The sequence below is a fragment of the Siphateles boraxobius genome, unplaced genomic scaffold (assembly GCF_051911475.1).
Source record: "Siphateles boraxobius isolate OS27281-9 unplaced genomic scaffold, OSU_SipBor_1 19, whole genome shotgun sequence".
Taxonomy (NCBI): domain Eukaryota; kingdom Metazoa; phylum Chordata; class Actinopteri; order Cypriniformes; family Leuciscidae; genus Siphateles; species Siphateles boraxobius.
In genome coordinates this window covers 21,554,298-21,573,354 of record NW_027508799.1, presented here as the reverse complement: position 1 = coordinate 21,573,354, position 19,057 = coordinate 21,554,298, and the positions used below count along the sequence as shown (strand labels likewise).

The window sequence follows — 19,057 nt, the reverse complement described above, 5'->3', positions numbered from 1 at the left end:
GAAATGTGATTATTTGGAAAATTGCAGAAATGACTGCTTAAAGAAAAATGCCAGCAGGCATTTGCCTCCTACATAAACTTTAATATTGTTGACATTTTGGGCACACGAGCGTTGCGTACTATTTGCGCTATAGATATGTAGGCCTATGGCTTATTGGTCTTTGTTTGTTGTTGTTGGTTTTGCGTTATATGTATATGGTATATTGGTCTTTGTGTGTTGTTGCTGGTTTTGCGTTATACTGTATGTATATGGCATATTGGCCTTTGTGTGTTGTTGCTGGTTTTGCGTTATATGCAGGCTATATGGCATATTGGTCTTTGTGTGTTGTTGCTGGTTTTGCGTTATATGTATATGGCATATTGGTCTTTATGTGTTGTTGCTGGTTTCGCGTTATATGCAGGCTATATGGCATTATTGGTCTTTGTGTGTTGTTGCTGGTACGTTGCAAATAGAGGGGCAGCACAATTGTTTTTCGCCTAGTGCGGCAGAAGTGCACTCATTCGAAGTGTAAAAAAAGCTGTAAAGCACATGGAGGAGCTTTACAGGGGGTATGGCTTATCTAAATGAGATGTAAATGAGCCCTATTGTCACCCCCAGCAGCAGAGACAGGTGAGAACTGCACAATCTTTAGCTCGTTTTCTCCTCTTTGAGCTTTTTTAAGTGCCTACTTTAAAATGGCCACAACTTCTCCAAATATTATCAGATTTCCACATGTTACACATCGTTGGAAAGCTTGGATATTACACTCTCAGAATCTATGAATAACTCAAAATGCCCCAGAACCGACTTGTGTCCCTAGTTTCCGTGACTGGTCACAAATCTCGGAAATGGACGACAAATATTCTGATTAACGGCGATATACCCAAATGCATTATTGTTTAGACTTCATGTTGTCTTAGCCAATCAGAAGTAAACGATTATGTAATGCATGTCCTTGGTAAAGGTATAATTGTGGGAGATTTTTATGTAAGGTAAGAGTTGGCTTGCGACCTCCTCGTGACTTTGACACTGGCTCTACCAATTTAACTGCAAACTATTCTTCAGTAAAATTTTACTTATTTGATTGAATTTCACGACTCCTGGTCTTCTTTCATCATATTATCTGGTCCTGGGTCTGACAGCTGTACCCCCCCAAAAGTACAATAATCAAATATTTTTTTTTCTGTTCCCGAAGGCTGTAGTGCTTTCCTAGTGACCACACTGAATTACTACAGGTGAAATTGTGACAATAACTCCCTTACTCTACAATTATCAAATATATTTATGCAATAAACATTATTCCATGTGTTTATTACATATGTTTATGTAATAAACTGTAATTCAGCTATAGTGTTTTTTTTATATTTATATTCCAAAGGCTGTAGTGCTTTCCTAGTGACCAGACTGACTTACTACAGGTGAAATTTTGACAATAACTCCCTTACTGTACGTACAATAAACTAATAAGTTCAAGAAAAAAATACTGTAATTCCCCTAAAGTATTTGTTCCTGTTCCAAAGGCTGTAGTGCTTTCCTAGTGACCACACTGACTTACTACAGGTGAAATTTTGACAATAACTCCCTTACTGTACGTACAATAAAATAATAAGTTAAAAAAAAGTTACTGTAATTCCCCTAAAGTATTTTTTCCTGTTTCAAAGGCTGTAGTGCTGTTACAGCCAGTCAGGAACGAGACGGAGAGCGAATCCAATCGCAAGCACATTTAATAAACAAATACACACAGGTAATCCAGGGAACTCAAAACAGAAGTTTGGTTCCATAATAACTTTACAGTTATGGTAATGCCATGATATTTTGATAGGCTAAATGGGATCCTGTGGCTAGTTGTCACTTTTTACCCCAGTGAATATTTCTCTGGGTATTTTATTTTAATTTATATTACAGTATAGACACTATTCTAGGCTTTTCCACATTTGAACTGTAAAAACAGCAAACATGTAAAAGTTAACACAAAAGTGGCCAGCACAAATTTTAATTAATAAATTGTATAACATTTAGTGACAGCTTGACCCGACTTAAAAACAAAAATACCCTTAACCTGAGAACACAGTTCACCCTTTCAGTTAACCCTCTGGGGTCGGCGGTATCGGTATATACAGGGGTATATACAGCGGTATATACAGCAAGTATTGACGGAGTTACAGTTCATTTTTCGGACGCGTTTCAGAATGGACCTCACTGACGAGAGAAGGTAAAACGTGCATCATGTTTATTTTTCTTTATTTGACGAAAAGCACAACACTTTGTTTTTATTGTGAGTACCCACAAAAAAAAAGACACTTCACAGGATGTAATGATGTACAGCACTTATATGTAAGATCAAAATCAACAGAGTAATTTGAGTCTCTTTTGCACTGATAAGGAAAAAAGTGAGCTGGTATCGCCGGCGATACCACCGACCCCAGAGGGTTAAAGCCTGAAGAAATTAAAAGAAACAGTGGCTAGATGTGTCTTTTCTTAAATAAATATATAAATTGTATACTAAAATCTATGCCTTCCCTGCTTGGATCTATGACAAGTAACATGAACGCCAGCCAAATTAAAATGAGATGAATAGGGTCCATTTATTAATTTAGTAAATGAAAATCTGGAGCTGAAATCTTTATTACAGTTGCTGGAAAGCATCCATATTGTGAGTGGCACTCTTAACCTTTCAATGTGACTCAACAACATAGAGACAATGAACTTCTAAACTTCTCTTAAGATCAATACTCTGGCTACAACAGCACGTGAAAATACGGTTGTGGAAATAGAGTAGTTTTGACGCCTCTCAGCACAGTGGCTATAAAAAAAGAAGACTGTGATCCCAATAACGCTCACCATGTTCAGCCTGGCAAAGGCTGATGAAAGCTGGAGCTTGAGGGAGGGTAAAATGTACTACTGTCTTTCCAGAATTCAACAGGAGCCATTTTGGCTCAAGGTGGGTAAAGTGTGATGCTTATTGGGGATCCACCACCGGTCACTGTTCCAAGCCAAACGTGAGGAAACTGGCATCCAGCACTACTACTTCAACATACTGAAGACCAGCCTGAGGCCAAGGGATATGATCCACAACATGCTTTGAAACAGATGGCTCCACAAATGTGTGTGTAGAGATACATGTTTGGTGTGAAAAAAAAAAAAACTATTAGAAAATAAATGTGTAAATAATTGATTCTGAGGGTTAGATTTAAGGATAGAAAATCAAATATTTATATTTTTATTACATTTTAAATGTTTAATCATATTGACAATAGTAGTATTTTGTACAGAAAGAGAAACACAAATGAAAACGATTTTTGTCTTGTAGGTCCGCAATAAACCTAAAGGAAGATTAAATAGAGAATTTGTTCTTCTGCTTCTAAGATTTGGTGTATACATTGTATCTAGAAAGATTTCAGAAGAGATCTTAATCTTGCAAACTTGCTCAGATTTGCCAAATCTGAAATCGGAGATTGAACTTGAGCAATTTATCATATTGTTCCAACACCAAATTATCTGGGTAACTTTATAGTTCTATACTCCTAATCTCTCATTCATATCTAGCCAAAAAACAACACTTGGAGACCCGTCAGCCTCTCCAGTCTCAGTCTTACTAAAAAAGATCAGTGAATCAACTGTAAGATTACCCATCCTCAAACCGTCCCATTCCCAGCACAGAGTGTTAAAGCAGAAGTGAAAATATCTCCCAGTAGTCACACTGTGGGTGGACAGCACTGTAATTACGCAGCTCTGCATTGCTTGAGATGAGAGTTTAACTACTGCCAGCTCTCACACTAGTGCTTCATTATGTCTCATATTAGGTTGTTGAGCCTTCTATCATTTGTTTCCAACACTTGTTGTTTGGAGACAGGCGGTACAGCTAAGTTTAGCAGTGTCTGTGTATGGAGCCAAGGTACAGCAGAAACCAACAGCCACTAGGATCTGGTGATGATGCTTCTGGTAGTACAACTGTAACAAATCACAGTCAGATGTCCAACTATGAATGTTTTGCCAGTAATCTATATATTTTAGATCACCGGGCAGTTCCAACAGGCAGAACATATAGGCTATTAAGTACATCAAGACAAAAAAGGGCTCTTCCCATTTTTTGAGTTGTGATGGAAGTCACAGTCATTTACGCTGCTCAATTAGTTCAGTTATTTGACATGTGGTACCTTTGACAGCCGTTCGTCCTCTGAGAAGCACTGGATGCTTATGGGTATTGTACTCTGACGTCATACCCTTTGTCTGTCCTTCAAGTCCTTACTCTACCCCATTACAATGAGGGACTAATTCAGTACATTTCCCAAGCTGCAGTTCTCCTTCCTAAAATGTAATCAGTCTGTCTAGACTTTCACAGACATTGAATAAGACTACAACCAGTGTTTGGGATGGAAGAATATGGAGGGATAGAGATATTTATATACTACACTTGATATATATATATGTGTGTGTGTGTAGCCCTCCATCAAAAGAAATAGAAAGCAACAACCTGAATAATTAATACTTAAACAACAAGAAAGAGTTGGAAGGGGGTAGTGTTATAAAGAAAGACACCATCCTCTCATCGCTTAAAAGTAATAGCACACCTTTCCTCAACAAGCTAACTGTACTGGAGTGAACTGTACATAATTGAAACCGGACAAAACAACCCAGTGCTGTTTACTGATGTTATCCTGAAGCTTTCTGGTCCTTAACTTCACATCATCGAAAGAAAGACTGATAGAATAAGAAATGAGTGCAGACAGGAGAGGGAAAGGGCTTCTGAAGATTAATTTAATGTGTACAGTACTGGCCCATGAGAGTCTGAAATCTAGTTTCCAAAAGCTCTATAATGGTATTTATCCGTCTAAGAATCAGCACATAGAACGACTGAACTGGCTGGTGCGGTTTTATCGGCAACATCAAACAGAGAGCAAACAAACACCCTTCCTTTCCATCTGTTGTGTCCCTTTTGATGGATGGAAGCGGCTCTTTCCTCAGTGTGTGTGTGTGTCTCTCTCTCTCTGTCATGCTTTCATTTTTCTTCCTTTTGATGCAGCATTTAGAAGTTGGGCTCTCAGATCACTGTGAAAGAACCTTTTTTCTTTCTAAAAACAGAAGCAGATACACACTCTGGATCTGTTCCAAAACTTTGGCATCACCTAGACAGAACTTTGAGGCTTCACAGACACAATCATAACACAAATGAGATGTACTATATTTATGAAATAATTAAAAGTATAACTTGTCAAAAACAGGTCAAACTACCAAAAATTGACTATTATAATATATATCTTTGTGTGTATTCATCCATCCATCCATCTGTCCATCTATCCATCTTATTGCTAGTTGGTTTAATTGGCATTGAAAGAAGGTATTTGACTTTCAAAAAATATTGATTGTCAACCTCAAGAGGGCAAAATAAATATTTTATTAGCGGTTTTATTTATTCATATTTGCAACCCAGTTGTCAAATGTCCAATTTGTGTGATTTTGTAATTGTCCACCAATAAAGATCAACATAAAATAGAACGTTTTAGAGACTATATAAATTAAAATAAATAAATCCATAATTTAGCAAATTTATGGATAGATAAGCTAAATGCTTATTTGCATATACTGATGCATTAACTGAAAATTATAATTTTTCTTATAATACATTGGGTAACAGGATTAAAATAATTGAATTTAACAGATGTCGTCTGCACTACAATGTCCCAAATTACCATTTCAAGGCCAAAAATGTACAGACATTTCAAGATCAATTTTGTGTTGTATAATATGTTGTAGGCCTACTCTTTAAAATTGTTCATTCGAAAAAGTGTTGGAACAATGTCCAGAGAGAGTGAGATAGAGAGAGAGAGGGAGCGGGAAGAAACAAGTGATTGACAAGGAAAGGTAATTGGAATAAAGTCAAGGGAGAGAGAGAGAGAGAGAGAGAGAGAGAGAGAGAGAGAGAGAGAGAGAGAGAGAGAGAGAGAGAGAGAGAGAGAGAGAGAGAGAGAGAGAGAGAGAGAGAGAGAGAGAGAGAGAAGAGAGAGAGAGAGAGAGAGAGAGATACATTTTAGCTGTTTACGTGATTTGATTGACGTTAAAGAAAACCATAAGCGTCTCCATCTGCAGCCAGCACCTTCAGTTTCCTGTTGGACAACACAGCCTCCCGACCGCACGTCAAGCAACCTCCGTTAACTTGCATCGACTGCGTAGACAGCTGCTGATGGATGCCTCCAAATTAAAGACACCCACTGATCAACTTAACTGAGCTGCCAATCAATCAATCAATCAAGTCTAATCCAACCCCAGCATCCCACAGTCGAGATCAGTCAGGTCTGATCAGCAGATATCGATTAGAACAAGACATGATCTGTGGTCATCCTGTGCCCAAGGGGTCACTCAAGAAAGAACAACAGGAACGTGAACAGCACCACATGATCGGCAAGATATGCTCATCGTCACAGTGACAGCTGACTTCCTGTGGTGAATAAGAGGCCAATCCATGATTCTCAAGGAAAACCAATTAGAGTGTGTCTTGTTTTACGTACCATTTAAAAGCTGGTTAATCCTCATGGTGCCACAATGACAAACTGATTCATTTACAGAACATAAAGCACAGCAGATACAACAAACGGTTGTCAGAAAAGAGACCATAAGTCAAGATTTGACACAGCTGTGCATGCTGACTGGCAAGAGAGGGGTGAGATTATCTGACAAACATGTCTAGATCTACTTTTACAACTCTCCCTGGCAACAGCTTCCCACGATGTTATGCTATTTACTGAAATATGAGCTACTCCAGAAATAAAGTTCCAGAGCTAAATGAATTAAATGCTAAACACCTGCTAAAAGAGTGCAATTTAATTGCTAAGATGAGAAGTTGTCCATCTAAAAAAATAAATAAATACAATTTATTTATTTGTACTCTTAAGCTTTTAAGAAACTATGTTGTGTGTCTGATACGGCACTAGTCAGTATTTATGTTTCCATCACCCTGTTTTAAGTATCGCATCAGGAACGAGTAATGGAAACTTTTTTCATGTCAAATCTCATAATTCGCACACAAAAAAATAAAAAAATAAAAATTATGCTTGCGTAAATTGGGGTGGTTTTTGACTTGTGCGAAAAAGAGTTAATGCAAATAACGGGAGATGGAAATGCTTTTGCTGAAAAAATTTTGACGTAGCGAACATTAAACCCACATGACTTATCGGCTGTTTCTGCTGATGTTGTTTTATTTACTGTTGGTTACTAGCAGGGCCGGATTATCCATAGACGGGATTGGGCGAGTGCCTTGGGGCACCAGCCAATAGGGGGACACCCAGGTTCGGATTATCCAATGGGCATTTGGGGCCCAAGCGAGTGGAAGAAAAAAATCCTTTTTTTATATTTCTGATAACGGAGCGTATATTTGCACTAAGTGCCTGTCTTTTTGGCAAAAAGACGCCCGCCACAATATCTACAGTGGCATAGGTCGTAGGGCGTGAGGTGGTTGAAAGTAGCCTTTTTGAGCTTTCGACCCGGGTTTGAATCCGCCTTTTGCCGAACTCGCTCTTCTCCCTTTTTCCAACACATATATGAGATGTAAAATGTATAGCCTAACATAAAGTTCTCTAGCGTTGTATTTTCCCAACAAACTAAAATCGAAACTGTGATATGGCTTTGTGCCTTTATAAAACAGCACAAAACTTTAAGTAGCCTATATAGGCATTATGTTTCTGCTGCATGATTTAAAGAAGAGTGCGCACTTTGCTCACGCGATCAGCATGGTGATCTGGTGTTTTCTCCAAAATAAAAGCTCAAGGGTTTATTTCTTGCAAGTAAAGAAATTAGGACAAAGTATTGCAATTTCCCTATACTATAGTATAATGTAAAATATACTTTACGTCATAGGAATAATAATCTTGTTGGGCTACAAGACATTGTGCCCAGGGGCCTCTGAATTCTTAATCCGGCCCTAGTTACTAGGTTACCAATACCACCGTCATCTGCTCGAACAACTTGATAGAAACACAATTGTTTTATTTAAATTTTTTTGCGAACCTTGAAAAGATTCGCTTCACGTGTGGATGGAAACCCAATGAGTGTGTACAAAAAACTATTATGTAAAAAAAGAATTTAGCCCAATTACTTTACTAAAACACATTTCTGGTCTTATTCAGAACAAACCTTTTTTTTCAGTCACCATATTTTCAGTTTGTATTTTTAGTAATTCAAATTATATAAAAAAAAACTTCTACTCGTCAAAGAATTCTGAAAATAAAAGTAAAGTTTCCACAAAAATGTTAAGCACCATTTGCAACATTCATAATACAAGAAATGTTTCAAGTCAACAATTAGAATGATTCTAACACTGAAAACTGGAGTAATGATGCTGAAAATCAGCTGTGTCACAGGAATAAATTAAATTTTACAATAATTTAAAACAGTAAACACTTTTTAATGTATGTTTTATCAAATAAATGCAGCCTTGTAGAGTGGAAGGAAGGAAGGAAGGAAGGAAGGAAGGAAGGAAGGAAGGAAGGAAGGAAGGAAGGAAGGAAGGAAGGAAGGAAGGAAGGAAGGAAGGAAGGAAGGAAGGAAGGAAGGAAGGAAGGAAGGAAGGAAGGAAGGAAGGAAGGAAGGAAGGAAGGAAGGACAAACTAAAAAGTTAGTGCACAAATATAAAAATCAATATACTCTACAGAACATCTGAAAAATGTTAAACAGATATGCCAACAACATTTTATTAGCTGCATTTAATGATTAATTAAATCTTTGATTAAATGATTAAATGGTTAAAAAAATTGGTTCTTTTGTAATGCTTAATTAAAAAAAAAGTAAATTAATAGGAAATTAATTAATTACTTAATTAATTAATTAATTAAATGTAATGCTTTTAATTCACTTGAGTTGCCGAACTTGATGTGATTTTTTTTAATCATAGGCACGATGCAAAATAAAAAAATAAAACAACATATACATATATAAATAAACAGCACAACTCTGATTCAACTAAATCTTTTCACCTGAATGTGACTATAAAAGTTGAGGAGAGAAAAGCACGAAAACAGGTAAGAGATGGTAACATTTGTATTTGTGCTGGTGGATGGCAGAGGGAGAACACTAAAGACTATTTTAAATGGGGTGACATGAGGACAGTGTCCAAGCCTGTGCATTGTGACTGGAGGTAGAAACAATCCGCCAAAAATACACACACACACAAATGAACAGAGAAACACACACAAATGAACAGAGAAGCAAACAGCCAAAGTGTCCTCGCACCACAACCAGCTATTACAGATCCAACGACCTAAGAGTAGTTATTTCCATCATGTGACCCACACTTATGCTTTCGCATCCATTAGAACAAGAGCACTTAATTCAGACCAATTAAGCATGACAGAAAAAAGCCAGCAGGCAAAAAAAGGAAAGGGACAGTGAGGAAGAGAGAGAGGGAGTGAAAGGTCAATACTTTCATTTAGTCATCAGGGTGAGCTGTCAGCAATGTGTTTAATGCTCACCAATAAAAGCTGCTCGACACATTCTGCCATATACATCACATGCACTTCAGGAGGAAGAGTTAAACATTTATAACATTGACTGACCCTGCTCAAGCACACACAACATATGTTATTTCTCCCCTGTCTGGGAAAATGAGCCAGCATAATCTTATCTAATGATTTCTATTCATACAATAATAGAAAATGCTCTTGAAACACAGTTTTCAGGGCATACAGCGTACAGTTTAACAAGGAAGAAAATCAAAAGGACAGAGCGTATCGACAAACTAATTAACTTTCAGCTTGAAGCAGCCCTGCCAACAATCTGGACTCAGTTTTACCAGAGCTAGATCAATGCAGATCGATCCAAGCTGGATCTTTCTGCCAGATCTAATTTACTTTGGTCCGAGCAGAAAAAACAATGGCTATGTTGAAACATTAGCTTAGTACATATTACACACTCTTAAACATTTTTTTAAACAAGGTTCATACATGGACCCCTAGCGTTCTTGACTCAGTTTTTAACTGTTTTTAACTACCGTTCATTTCAGCAAATTTAGCAGGTCATCTGGGTATTTTACGCATTCAAAAAATGTATAAAGAAAATACACTGCTGAAATAGCAAGAGCATTATGCAAGTATGACACCTGGAATACACCTCAACAGGTGGAAATCCACATGATTAAATATGGTTGCATCAAACAAAACATATACATTCAGTTGCAATGTATAACAGGGTTTTTCCTGCACTTAAAATATTTTGGCGGCCAAAGAGCATCAAGGGTTTCTATTTATGTGTTTTTGCTGCATTGACCTGAGTAGACAATCACAGAAATATCTGTTTACCGCATGAACGCAATGGGCAATCGGATGCGTTTAAATTAATTCTTTGCGATCGCTAATCTTTTCATCATAACCAAAGTATAAACACAATGTCAATACGTGATTCATTGTAGAGCGTATACAGCTTCATTGATTATAACGGAAATTTTGTGTACCTTTTCAAGGTGAAGATTTGTGTAGCTCATGTTGAACTCAAGTAATCGACAGCTTCAGTATTTTTAATGGTGATCTTTGCTCGTTTTCTGAAAAATATTTTTCATGCTGCTAACTAAACATTGCCAAGTTTCTGGATTGACAACCATATTTAAATCCGCCATTGAATCCGATTGACAGTGACAATAACCATAATAATGGACGGAACAAAACTGTGATTACCATAATAATGGACGGAACAAAACTATCTGATACTTTATGTCAAAAGATCTCATTAAGGCTTGGAGTGTAAATGCAAAATAATAGACCTGCCACTTTTTCTATGTAATGTGTTACTTGGTTGTTCATTTTATAACCATCTTTTCAAATCAGTCACTCAGTGACTTTTTAAATAAATTTACAGGTTCCCTGAGAGGGAACTCGAGCTGCGTTGAGACGCGGTGGGAACGCTCTGCGTGATTGCGTCGTGAAGCACGTGTATAATCAGTCCAATGGAAGAGCGAGACGTCATAGGCGGTGACGTCATAGACCAGGAAGCTATAAAGCACACCAGAAAACAGACCGCGACAGCTTCTGTTGCCTTCAGCAAGCGATCTGTGTATTCTGTCCTTGTCATATTTATTGTTGTCTGTCAAGTTGCAATATATATATATTATGGCAAAAGAGAGCAAGCAGCTTTTGTGTTGTTCCCTGCCCACGTTATATCACGGGTGGGGACACACACATCAGCTTTTTGTTACTATTTGGGAGTGGAGCATGCCACAGTCAGTTCTCGAGGGGGCTGACTGTGAGCATTGCGAGAAACTGTCCGTGAGGACGCTCCGCTCCCCCCGGGCGTTCTTCGAGGAGGACGGTTCGGTTCGCGCTCCCCGCGCGGGTCCCGCTGTTGCCGATGCACGGCGGCGACTCGCATTTTGGGGTTCGCAAACGGATCTGACAGCGGGGGTTGGGACGGGCTCTGCCCTATCTCAGCTTTCACCTGCCAGATCCAGTGCTGGCGATTTCCAGTTCCGAGGAATTGGTATCGTTAGTGTTTTGTTTAGAAAAAGAGAACAAAACAAATAAAGATATTAAGAAAAGGCAGATGTTTGAGTGTTCAATAAATGAATAAATAAGTCAGCTCATAACTCTGTTGAATAAAGAGGAGCTTTAAAAGGAGGTTTATCTAGTGTTGTTGCTAGTTAAATATTTTCTGGCCAGCTGAACTTTATGAGAGTGAAATTAAGGAGTTTATTAGATGAAATAAATCTAAAAACAGAAAAACTCTGTATCTCAGCCTCCTCGTCGGGGACTGCCGTTTTCCCTATCTCCACACCACACTGAGCTGTCAAGATCGTGGAATAAGTCGGTTTCTATTTTATGTGTTTAATGCCCTACGTCTAACTATAGTAATGCTATGGGTATTAAGTATCATGGTATGACAGTGCCTCGGGTTAAAGAGACGCTTGCTAGCTTTCTCTCTCCCGAGTCGGCGTCATAATTTTTAACCCCGACGTTACCAACCAGCCATCTAAATAAAAAATTTTTTAGGCAACGCTGGTGGGTAAATTATAAAGACATGGATGAATGTGAGGTTGTCAGCACTGACGCTATTCGAGAATTGCGTCGTGCAAAAACAGATAAACTATACTGGGGAGGGACGGTTTCGAGAAATCGTTTCTCCTCTGCGTCCTCTGGGTGGCGACTCTCTGAGGAGGGTCGCACACGGCCAGTTCGGTTGTTTTCCTGCTGGTGGCCACGGACTGATATATATATATATATATATATATATATATATATATATATATATATATATATATATATATATATACACGTTTTTATGATTTAAAAGTAAAGAAAAATAAGATAAAATTATGTCTGTTCTTCCAGATGCTCCGCTTTCAAGAAACTAAGAATAAACGGTTCAGCGGCGTTCCAGAGGTTTCTTCCTCACCAATCTATGTTCCTGAGACTGCTGGGCGGAGCAGTCTCAGTCTACTAAGCTCCTCGCAGCACAGCGAGCATCGCCATTTGGGCTCCTCCACAATCAAAGGGGACTTGGGTGGCGGTAGCAGTCTACCCAGTTAGAGATATGCAAGATCTGAGGACTATTTTATCTCTAAAAAAAGCTTGGACAATAGGAAGCCCTGATGCAGAGGCTATCAGGCTTCTAAAGGGTGGTCCCCTCCGGGGTAGGGATGGTTTTTGAGAAAATCGTTTCTCCTCGGCGCCCTCTGGGGTGCGACTCTCTGAGGAGGGTCGCAGCGCTGCCAGTTCGGTTTTCCTGCCGGTTCGCCGTTCAGGACACCAAGGTGTCAGTGTCCCCAAACGATCCTCCGAGGGGGGTCGTAGAGCAGTCAGTTCGGTTTCCCTGCCGGTTCGCCGTTTCAGGGTGCCGAGGTGCCTGCTTTTTCCAATGATCCTCCGAGGAGGGTCATTGGAACTAAGTTATTTAAAGGGAGGCAAGATCTGAGGACTGTCATCTCTAATAAAGCTTCTGAGGGCTCCTCCGGGGCAGGGACGGTTTTGAGAAATCGTTTCTCCTCGGCGCCCTCTGGGGTGCGACTCTCTGAGGAGGGTCGCAGCGCTGCCAGTTCGGTTGTTCCCTGCCGGTTCGCCGTTCAGGGCACCGAGGTGTCAGCGTCCCCATACGATCCTCCGAGGAGGGTCGTAGAACGGTCAGTTCGGTTGTTCCCTGCCGGTTCGCCGCTTCAGGGCACCGTACTGACTGTTCAACCAAATCCAGAGGCCAGTCTTGAGAGACTGGTTCCCCTAGTAGAATTTCTGGCAGCGTGGAAACTACTGCCACATATTTCTCGGTGGGTCCTGCACACTATAGAAAAGGGTTCAGAATTCGGTTCTTGTCCGCCCAGATTTCTAGGGGTCCTCCCCACTGTGGTGGACCCCGAGCAGGCTTTGGTTATGGAGCAGGAAGTACTGACACTTCTGCAAAAGGAGCTGTAGAAGGGGTTCCTCCTCCCAGCAGACAGTCAGGGTTTTACTGCCATTACTTCATTGTTCCGAAAGAGGATGAGGGGTTGCGTCCTACTCTAGACCTGCGTCAATTAAACAGCATATTATGCTTACGCTAAATATGATTGTGTCACAGATTCAGTCCGAGGACCGGTTTGTCACAATAGAGTTAAAGGACGCTTACTTATCTATCCATCCTCATCACAGGAGGTTCCTGAGGTTTGCTTTCAGGGGCGAAGCATACCAGTATCGGGTTCTTCCATTCGGCCTAGGTTATCACCCCACACCTTTTACAATATGCGTGGATGCAGCTCTGGCTCCTCTGAGATTCCAGGGCATTCGCGTATTAAATTATATCGACGATTGGTTGATTTTTAGCTCAGTCCGAGCTTTTGGCAGTTCAACATCGAGATGTCTTTCTGTCCGACATAAGGAGGTTGGGGTTGCGGCTCAACACCAAAAAGAGTGTACTCCTCCCAGCTTGAGGACCACTTTCTAGGTGTATTATGGGATTCGACAACAATGCAAGCACGTCTGTCTCCTGCACGTATTTCTGCGATTCTCACAGCCGTAAAGAATGTAAAACTAGGTCAGTCACTCACTGCAAACAGTCTCTGAGACTGTTGGGGCTCATGGTAGTTGCGTCTAACGTAGTTACTTTTGGCCTTCTGTACATGAGACCCCTGCAGTGGTGGCTCGGGACCAAGGGGTTTTCTCCGAGGGGAAATCCGTTTTTCGCATGATCAAGGTCACGCGGCTATGCCTTCGTGCCTCGGTCATGTGGAAGAAACCTTGGTTCCTCGCCCAGGGCCCAGTGCTGGGTGCTTCTTGTCGACGCGTCACGCTATCGACGGATGCTTCCCTCACAGGATGGGGGGCGGTCATGAGTGGCCGCTCGGTGAACGGTCTTTAGCTGGGGCTCATGGCAGTTGCGTCCAACGTAGTTACTTTTGGCCTTCTGTACATGAGACCCCTGCAGTGGTGGCTCGGGACCAAGGGGTTTTCTCCGAGGGGAAATCCGTTTTCGCATGATCAAGGTCACGCGGCTATGCCTTCGTGCCTCGGTCATGTGGAAGAACCTTGGTTCCTCGCCCAGGCCCAGTGTTGGGGGCTTCTTGTCGACGCATAATGCTATCGACGGATGTTTCCCTCACAAGTCGGGGGCAATCATGAGTGGTTGGTCGGCGAAGGGTCCGGACAACACACTGATGGTCTCGTATATCAGAGCAGATATCCTGTTGAGGCAGGGGCTGTGGCCCGGGGAATGGAGACTTCACCCCGAGGTGGTGGAGCTTCTTAGGGAGAACTTCGGTCAAACTACAAGTCGACCTTTCGCATCGCTTGTACAATGCATTGCCCTTGTGTTTCTCCCTCACGCATCCAGCTCCGCTTGGACTGGATGTAATGTAATAGGTGTGGTTGCCACTACACTTATACGCTTTTCCCGATATCTTTGCTCCTGGGAGCTCTGGAGTTGTGGATACTGTGGGCTCGGCCTCTGAGGGGGCCCAGCTCATAGATTCAGGTTTCTCGACCGAGGTCGTGGAGACCATACTCCAGTCTAGAGCTCCCTCCACGAGAAGACTAATATGCTGTTCTCTGCCTGGTGCAGAGAACGCCTTCTGAATCTCGTTTCTGCCCTTTTTGGTACAGTACTTGATTTCTGTAATGAATGTTTCTTTGCTGGGCTATCTCTGAGGAGAGATCCCTAATTTTGTCTTCTCCGTGGTACATGAGGCTGAGGCCTGCACGTACTTGGATTTGCACCTGGTTGGTGGTAGTATTTCTTCACCCCAGATCGGGTTGTATTTCTAGGTCCCTACTAAATGTGCGGTCATTTGTGCTCCAGGCCTTCTGTCCTCCACCTTTAATACCCCAGATCAGGAAAATCTTAAATCTGTTATGCCCTGTCCGGGCTTTGGATGCTTAGGTCCACAGAGCTGCTCAGTGGCGTTTATCAGAACAATTATTTGTCTGCTTCGGGTAACCTAAGATAGGTTGTCCTGCATCTAAACAGATAATGAGCAAGTGGGTAGTTCAGGCTATCTCACTTGCTTATGAAGCGGCCGGACAGCGTTCACCTGTGGCTGTTCAGGCCCATTCTACTAGGAGTATGGCTGCCTCTAGGCTTTAATTTCGGGTGTTTCCCTTCAGGATATTTGTAATGCGGCAGGCTGGTCCTCACCTCATACATTTGTCAGATTTTATGACCTACACCTCTCCACTCCCGGGGCTAGGTTGCTTGCTTCTAGTGTGCGCAAGGACTTCACACAGAACGGACATTTGTCTTATGGCGTAGTGGGTATGGGGTTCCCACCGCGTCTCAACGCAGCTCGAGTTCCCTTGAAAGGGAACGTCTCAGGTTACGTATGTAACCCTGGTTCCCTGAGAGGGAACGAGACGCTGCGTTCTCCCGCCATACTTCCTGCATGCCCTGATCGACTTGCTTCAGGCTTTTTCAGAAGCTGTCGCGGTCTGTTTTCTGGTGTGCTTTATAGCTTCCTGGTCTATGACGTCTCGCTCTTCCATTGGACTGATTATACACGTGCTTCACGACGCAATCACGCAGAGCGTTCCCACCGCGTCTCAACGCAGCGTCTCGTTCCCTCTCAGGGAACCAGGGTTACATACGTAACCTGAGACGTTTTTAAATGATTCACAGATTTTTAAAACACAAATGGACGTGTTCGTCTGCCACCACCGAAGACCATTTTTGACCCATGCAAGAAAACCCCTGGGTAACATCTCAAAAACAGTGATACATGTTTTGAATATTAGATTGATAACGTGTAATAATGCTCGATACTTACTTCTAGAGCTTTGGAGCGGTTGGCAAGAAGTTTGTCGATTTCACTCGCAGCTTTTGCCACCAGCTGTTGAGCGTTGTTTTGCTTCACAGTATAGTGTTTGTGCAAATCCTTGAAAATCTGACAAAGAGAGAGGTTTAAGGTTTCAGATTTACTAGCTGAAATTTGTCTAAAAAGCCATTACTTATGAGCAGAGAGAAAGAAAAGGCAGAAAACTCTTGTGGTGTCATAGCCTTGACAGACAGCATAGCATTCATTACAAATGTACCCGCAAATCGAATTAGTCGAATATAAAAAAAACGTCCGTGACAGATAATCAGTGCATAAAACAAAACAAATTTAAAACCAAGACAAAACTATGTAGAAAGAGTAAAGCTGGAAAGAACATATATGAATTATGGAATAGTTTCAGACTCTGCTAAACCAAACAGGCAATTATTTAGAAGGTAAGAAGGTCTCCTGTAAAATGTCAGTAGTTATGATGGGTTAATAATACTTGATTAGAATTTAAATAATAAATACAAAATATAATAAGTTATATTAATATTAACTTCAAGGCCAAAATAAGAATTATAGGTTCCTGTCTTTTATCTGACTGTTGCTTTCAATACTGTGGCAAAAAAAAAAAAAAATTATATATATATATATATAACATAAAGAAATAGGTAATATATATACTTTGAACTCTGCTTTCCAGAACATCCCATGTAGATTTGAGGATGTTAGTGTGTGATAATTTAGGATATTCACTTAAATTTGCACTTAAATTTGTTTAGAGGTAAAAAATACACCATAATGGTTTGTGATTGGACCTGCACAGGTGTGTACCTGGTCCTGTAAAAAAAACTGCCATATTCCTTAGTCATTATATACGACAGAACAATCTTTGGACATAAGGAATCATTGGACCTCATGACCCCCATAAGATGACCACATGTACCACTGCAGATCGCTACCAAATTTAACAGCAGGTAGCATGTATTGTGGTTGATGGAATTCTTTGGCTTTCTCCCATTGAAAACCTATCTGAACACATTAAATATTCTTTGCACACTGGTCTTGGACACAAAGGCTTTCAGAATGGCAAACTGCATGACAAAGAGTAAAAGGTTTTGATGAGACTGTGTCACAGAGATGCTGATGTTTTGCTCCTTTTGAAGCTTTACAGTATATGGAAAGTTCAACTAAAATTATAATTCTGTAATCATTTAGTCACCTTCATGTTGTTCTAAAGTTTTCTTTCTATGGGCAAAGAAAAGTCGTACAGGTTTAGAACTACTGCCCTAGTAATCTGAGCACTGATATCAGCACATAACCAGGGACTTTTTTTTTAATGAATGAAAACTTATAAACCTTTAAAGACAGGACCTGCCATGATGTTGTTAATTGATGGTATACATTTATGTTGAAGCCATCAGCATGCATTTATACTGTACATATTTTCTATACTGCCACAAAAACTTCTCGATTTTATACAGACAAACACAAATGTGTGTCTGTGTAAAATCAAAGTTTTTGTGGTAGCATAGAAAATATGTATGTGCATGTTTAGCGTGCTGAAAGACCGTTGTGTGGTCTTACTTCTTTGAGCTTTTCTATGCCGCTCTCAGCATCGATCAACTGCACTAGCTCCTCCTGCATCTGTTCTGCCCATTTGCGGGTCCTGCGAACACAAAGAACTCAGATTATATATAGTGATGATTAATATACAAGCACATTTCCCAGTTCTTTTTGTTTATTGATTGTATTTACAGTAAAAATCAATCAAAAAATGAGAGAAAATAATCATTGTACATCCTGCCTTTTCATTGCAACATGACTCATGGTGATGGTATTGAAAAGCACACTGAAACTTGAAGTCAACATATAATAAAAAAAGTTATTATAAATAATTTATTCTCAATTGACAAAATCAATTTCCGTCCTACATTTTTTTCAATTTCGACAAGTCTTTTCTCTTAGATATATATGTCATAATAGGAAAGAAAAGATGGTCTCAATTTCAGTTTAATTCAGATTTGATGGTAATTGGTTTAGGTTAGTCATAAATTCTTCCCTTTATATGTGTGTTTGTGTGGGTGTAAATAGTACCACAGATGTTCCTAAAAGATTTAACAAATGGAAGTGTAAAGTGTAGCAAAAAACTAAGAATAGCTGGTCAGGGACATTCAGCTGGTCCAGGGAAAAACCTGACGTAACTGATAAACTTTTATTTGTAGAGTAAAAGTTCACACGAAAAATGGAAATTTACTTACCCTGATTTTGTTCCAGTAGTGTATGATTTCATATAAATATACATATATAATATGTGTGAACATATGTACTGTATGATTTTATCTCCATGAAAATTGTGCGCTATATTGCAACTTCATGTTCCAAAATTTGTGAGGAACATTACATTTAAATTTGAAATTCAAATAGTTATTTCACTGAAAATCATGCTCTTCGCTGTACCTCTAAAATCCCATTTGCACTTGTGATCTAAATGACATAAAAAATAGCATTGGTTCTCATTAGGCCCATCTCATATAACCAGTTGTGAAGCACGGTTATTTTCAGTGAGTAAAAACTTTGACTATTTCAGTAACACTTTACAATATCTCATTGCTTTACATTAGTTAATTTATTAACAAACATGAACTAACAAGCAATACATTTATTTCAGTATTTATTCATCTTTGTAAATGTTAATCAAATTAAAGTTGTTCATGTTAGTTCACAATGCATTAATTAAAGTTAACAAATACAACTTTTGATTTTAATAATGTATTAGTAAATGATCAAATTAACATTAACTATAGTTATCAAGAACTAAGAATGAACAATACTTCTACAGCATTTATTAATCAAAGGAATTAACCAATGTTAAATAATGAGACCATG

General features: G+C 39.9%; 1 protein-coding gene across 3 annotated transcripts in view; it reads right to left on the bottom strand.

The window, feature by feature from the left end:
- Window positions 1-19,057, bottom strand: part of cacna2d1a (calcium channel, voltage-dependent, alpha 2/delta subunit 1a) — a 93,958-nt gene that overhangs the window by 59,111 nt on the left and 15,790 nt on the right. For all 3 annotated transcript variants that reach the window (XR_013205235.1, XM_077234259.1, XM_077234258.1), the window contains exons 2-3: window positions 17,756-17,837; window positions 16,178-16,294 (exon numbers count right to left, since the gene is read on the bottom strand). Coding sequence is in view for 2 of the 3 variants with exons in the window: in XM_077234259.1 (XP_077090374.1) it covers window positions 16,178-16,294; window positions 17,756-17,837 (199 nt within the window). In the remaining variant the exon portion in view is untranslated. The remainder of the gene's footprint in view (window positions 1-16,177; window positions 16,295-17,755; window positions 17,838-19,057) is intronic.